Source organism: Agrilus planipennis, unplaced genomic scaffold (genome assembly GCF_000699045.2).
Source record: "Agrilus planipennis isolate EAB-ADULT unplaced genomic scaffold, Apla_2.0 scaffold8, whole genome shotgun sequence".
Lineage (NCBI taxonomy): Eukaryota > Metazoa > Arthropoda > Insecta > Coleoptera > Buprestidae > Agrilus > Agrilus planipennis.
Window position 1 is genome coordinate 3,208,269 of NW_020442461.1, and position 4,976 is coordinate 3,213,244.

The 4,976-nt window shown below is 31.6% G+C and overlaps 2 protein-coding genes across 5 annotated transcripts in view; one reads left to right on the top strand and one right to left on the bottom strand.

Moving 5' to 3' along the window:
* Positions 1-4,976, top strand: part of LOC108734038 (pyrokinin-1 receptor) — a 108,590-nt gene that overhangs the window by 7,063 nt on the left and 96,551 nt on the right. The gene's annotated exons all lie outside the window — the stretch shown is intronic.
* Positions 365-4,466, bottom strand: LOC108734042 (ATP synthase lipid-binding protein, mitochondrial). Of its 3 annotated transcripts, none has more exons than XM_018465432.2 (4): positions 4,374-4,466; positions 4,004-4,083; positions 1,098-1,314; positions 365-1,000 (listed from the first exon to the last, which is right to left on the bottom strand). In XM_018465432.2, the coding sequence occupies exons 2-4, from the start codon at positions 4,046-4,048 to the stop codon at positions 837-839; spliced, it is 426 nt and encodes a 141-aa protein (XP_018320934.1). In that variant the 5' UTR covers positions 4,049-4,083; positions 4,374-4,466; the 3' UTR covers positions 365-836. The 3 variants fall into 3 exon arrangements, with proteins under 3 accessions (XP_018320934.1, XP_025836568.1, XP_025836569.1); XM_025980783.1 differs by lacking the exons at positions 4,004-4,083; positions 4,374-4,466 and adding exons at positions 1,947-2,026; positions 2,400-2,511; XM_025980784.1 differs by lacking the exons at positions 4,004-4,083; positions 4,374-4,466 and adding exons at positions 1,947-2,026; positions 2,317-2,404.

Here is a 4,976-nt window from a genome sequence, read left to right on the forward strand (position 1 = left end):
ACGGTTTTTAAGTGCGCATAATTATACTTTTATATCAATTTCCAATTTAATTTTCCTTTTTAAACAAATTTACTTCTACATATTTCTTTACTTATTTAAATGTACATGTATATTTCAATCATGCAATGCATTTTAGGTCCAAATAAAATAAAAAAAATGTTTTTTTTTAATATAGCGAATGTTTAAATTCTTTTACCCCTTATTATTTCTAATTTAACTGCTTCTTTTTTTTTGCTGAACTTTTAGAATTGGAAAGTTTTATAGAGATAAATAAAAATCAAAATTTCTTTAAACAGTACTAACGTTTTTATTTTTAATAAAGTATGTATAACATGCGATGGAACAGGATATTAAAAAATAAAGATAAAATTAGCCTTAATTGAATAAAAAAATCAACTAAGGCTGTTTATTATTTAATTTCTAACTGCTCTGTACAATACAGCAGACATTATTTTTCCATGTTATAAATTAAATGACGCTCGCTATAATAACATACTTGTCGAAACAGAAGTGTCCGTGTAAGCCTAAACGTTAACCACTCATACCGACTCGTACGTCTTTTAAAAATTTAATTACAATAGTAATATTTAATAATAGCAAATAGCAATATAGAAAAAACAGCGACATCTAATTAATATTTGTGTATAGTTTAGTAGGTTTTGAAAAAAACAAAAAAGAAAATAAAAACAAAATAATAACATGGAAAAAATGAATTTCCTACAGGTTCCTTTTTCTCATACATTTTTTGTTTTGCTTGTTGTTTGTTTTAAAGACGACGTAAATTAATTAAGGAAATTTTATGGTGGTTATGATGCGACCGTGTTGCATGGCAGTACTTAGAAGGCGAACAGCAAAAGGAACGCCATCATCAAACAGAACAGACCCATGGCTTCAGACAAGGCGAACCCTAAGATAGCATATGAGAACAACTGCTGTTTAAGAGATGGATTCCTGGCGTAACCGATGATTAAAGAACCGAACACCGTACCAATACCAGCACCTAAACATAGGATACATTTTTAAGACAATGTTCAAAAGAATACTAAAAAGGATGACAAAAACCGAAAAAAAGAAAACAATCTGATTATGAAACATACCTGAACCAGCTACTCCTACTGTGGCAGCTCCGGCACCAATGAATTTGGCTGCTGAGTCAATGTCCCTTGAGACTGCTGAAGTCTGAAAACTGCGAATAGCAGGCAGTAATGCTGGCTTCTGACTCTGTTGCTGGACTGCAGGACTCTGGACTAGCAATTGACTGCTTTGACTAATTGAACTAAGAGGCCTAAGGTATGCCTTTGAGTTTGAAATAAGCTGCAAAAAAATTAAAAAAGAAACATTAATATACCCAAAAGCAACTCATACCTACTTAAATTTTGGGGCTGAAATTAAGGAAAATCTGCAACCCAAGGCAATATTAATTCATCAATAAGAATGTTATGTAATGCGGTGCTTTAAAACTGAGAAACAATTAAATATATGCTCATAATATTTAACTGAATGATAACATTGTGAAGCCTTTAGAAATACTTACTTCTCTTGCATTAATGACCTTACATTGACCTACATTTATTAAAAACAAAATATCCATCAACTGGTCCCTAAAGAGGTTATAAAAACTAAGATTTTAAAAGTGAAAAATATCTCAAATATTTGCAATAGACTACCAATTAATGTTAAAGAAGAAGAAACTGATAATTGTAAATCCAGTTATATTAACTGAAAGCAATAATGGGTTATGTAACTATCACTACATGCATTCCAACAAATGAAAAGCAGAAAAATAAATGAAAATCAGCAATTAATAAAAAAAATGTTATGTAATCTAATTCAATTTAGTATTCAATTGTTTTCTAACAGGAATATTTTGATACCCATACAGTTAGTAGTGATTAAGTAAGTGGATTATTTAACAAATAGTAAAAAAAAATTATTAAAAAACTTACGGCAGTTCGTGCAGCAGGTGCGATAAGTCTTGCACAGGCGAACATATTTGCTATATTTTTGTGGGGGCTGTTCCGTGAATCTAAAAGAAAATTAGAAGCAATTTCAATGACATGTAACGATCAAGTGGACTTCGTCAAACGGGTTACGTAACACAAAACCAAAGAGTCTTTTTCAGTCTTTGCCAATCAAGCTTCTTGTAAGATAATCCTAAATTCATTTTCAAACAATCCTAAATAATTAATCCTACAACAAATCAACTCCTAATTTGACGTCTGAGGCTATATCTTTCATTACATAAAATGGCTGAAGTTTTAACAACCGTAAAATCCAAATGGACCAAACAAATAATTACAGATTCATTTCACATACACTTTTATTGAAACGATTTTTTCAATTTTCATAGACGATGAACTATTTTTCACAAGATATTTTAAAATCTTTCACCAACTCACCAAATAAATAGGATAGCAAGACGGCAACCGGCAACTACGGAATGTACTGCTTCGATTTGATCATGCGCTCGATTGTTAAAGTCGTCCAAGTTCTCTGCGGTGGCGTCCATTATTGTATGCAGTTCGTTTCACGCATCTTCAATTTGTACTCTGATATGGCTACTTGTTATAAGATGGCAGCAGGGTGGACAGAATTCAAAATAAATTTAACATTTAAAATTTATATTGCAATTAAACAGGCCCGACAAAAATTCAAATATTCTATTCCATTTCGCATCCATAAAAAGGCCAGCAATTCGACCTTATAAACAAATGAACATAAAAAAGCGCTCGTAAAATTAATGGGAAATGAAAGGTATTTACTAAGCTTTAAGAAGTGATAATTATGTAGAAAAGTACATACAATCTTATGGTACCAACAGTTTTAATTTGCCGTCTCCAATACGCACCTTTGGCGTTATTTATGCTGAAATACGTAAAATAATTCAGACATAAAAAGGCGCTCGTGAAATAACTGAGTGGTGGAGGTATTTAATAAGGTTTGAGAAGCGATAATTGTGTAAAAAGGTACGTTGAATCTCATGGTACCAACGGTTTTTAAGTGTGGTGTCAAATAGGTACTTTCCTGCGTCATTTATGCTGGAATATGTAAAATAATTCAGACATAAAAAGGCGCTCGTAAAATAACTGTGAGGAGGGAGGTATTTAGTAAGGTTTGTTAAGCGATAATTATGTAAAAAGGTACGAAGAATCTCATGGTACCAACGGTTNTCTCGTTCAGAGACTGGATACGAAATGAGGATCTCTCTATGAGCGACTCGAGTCTCTCGTTCAGAGATTCGAGTCTCTCGTTCAGAGACTGGATACGAAATGAGGATCTCTCAATGAGCGACTCGAGTCTCTCGTTCAGAGACGCTAAACAGTTTTTTTGACAGTCTCTCGACAGTCTCTCTTAGCAACCCCAGTGAGACTCGATGAGAGAAGGAGACTCGAGTCTCGCTTTCAGAGACTCTGAGAGACCGAATATTTTTATCTCAGGTATCCTTTTGATTGATTTTAATCAAAGGGCGAGGATCATAGTTAAAATAATATCTCAATCTGATCTGCAGATAATATAAAAAGAAAATTACAACAGGACCCCGCTAAATCCTTACAGAAGTCCTTTCTTAAACTATTTGAAACTGCTGATTCTGGTAGGTAGTGTCAAAGTTTAGACGCAAAAAAACAATAATTTCTTTCATATTTAATTCCCCATGGAAACTTTAAAATTCAATTCGACGTTATCCTTTTTAACATGATTCAACTGTTTGTTGAATTCAAATGAGAAAAATTATTGAGTCTAAAGTTTCCGAAGCCAATGGAAAAGGGATGCTCCATTTCTGCGTTTTGACCTTTATGCCACGCCCTTTAAAATTATTTCCAACAAATGAAAAGCAGAAAAATAAATGAAAATCAGCAATTAATAAAAAAAATGTTATGTAATCTAATTCAATTTAGTATTCAATTGTTTTCTAACAGGAATATTTTGATACCCATACAGTTAGTAGTGATTAAGTAAGTGGATTATTTAACAAATAGTAAAAAAAAATTATTAAAGAACTTACGGCAGTTCGTGCAGCAGGTGCGATAAGTCTTGCACAGGCGAACATATTTGCTATATTTTTGTGGGGGCTGTTCCGTGAATCTAAAAGAAAATTAGAAGCAATTTCAATGACATGTAACGATCAAGTGGACTTCGTCAAACGGGTTACGTAACACAAAACCAAAGAGTCTTTTTCAGTCTTTGCCAATCAAGCTTCTTGTAAGATAATCCTAAATTCATTTTCAAACAATCCTAAATAATTAATCCTACAACAAATCAACTCCTAATTTGACGTCTGAGGCTATATCTTTCATTACATAAAATGGCTGAAGTTTTAACAACCGTAAAATCCAAATGGACCAAACAAATAATTACAGATTCATTTCACATACACTTTTATTGAAACGATTTTTTCAATTTTCATAGACGATGAACTATTTTTCACAAGATATTTTAAAATCTTTCACCAACTCACCAAATAAATATATTGAACGTTTTTTAGTAAAAATAGTTAATAAGCCTGCCGTAACTTTAGCAAAAAATTAAAGAAATAATAAAATGCATGTCATTATTTTAACACGTTTTATAGTTTATTAAATAGTTTATGGTTAGTTATAAGTTTCTGGAGCGCAATATTTCATTTTAATCTATTTTTCATTACCTATTTTAAATTTAAAGGTATTTCACCCGTAATTAAAAAAGGCTGTTATATAGCCACTACTTTCGAAAATCTAAAGCTAATTTTGGACGAAAAGTGTGTGAAATTTTATATTTCCCATGCAACTTATGTTCTCCTAATACAAAAATCGGATTTTTAATGTTGATCGCAAAATTTAATTTGTGCCAGGCGCATCCACCAAAATTAAAAAAAAAAATCGCATTGCGCTGCTTTTGTTTTAAAGATGTTTTATGCTACTTTTTCATCGTTTCTATTACTATTCGAATATTTAATCGACTAATTAATAAAATACTATTAAAAACATTTATTTATTTAT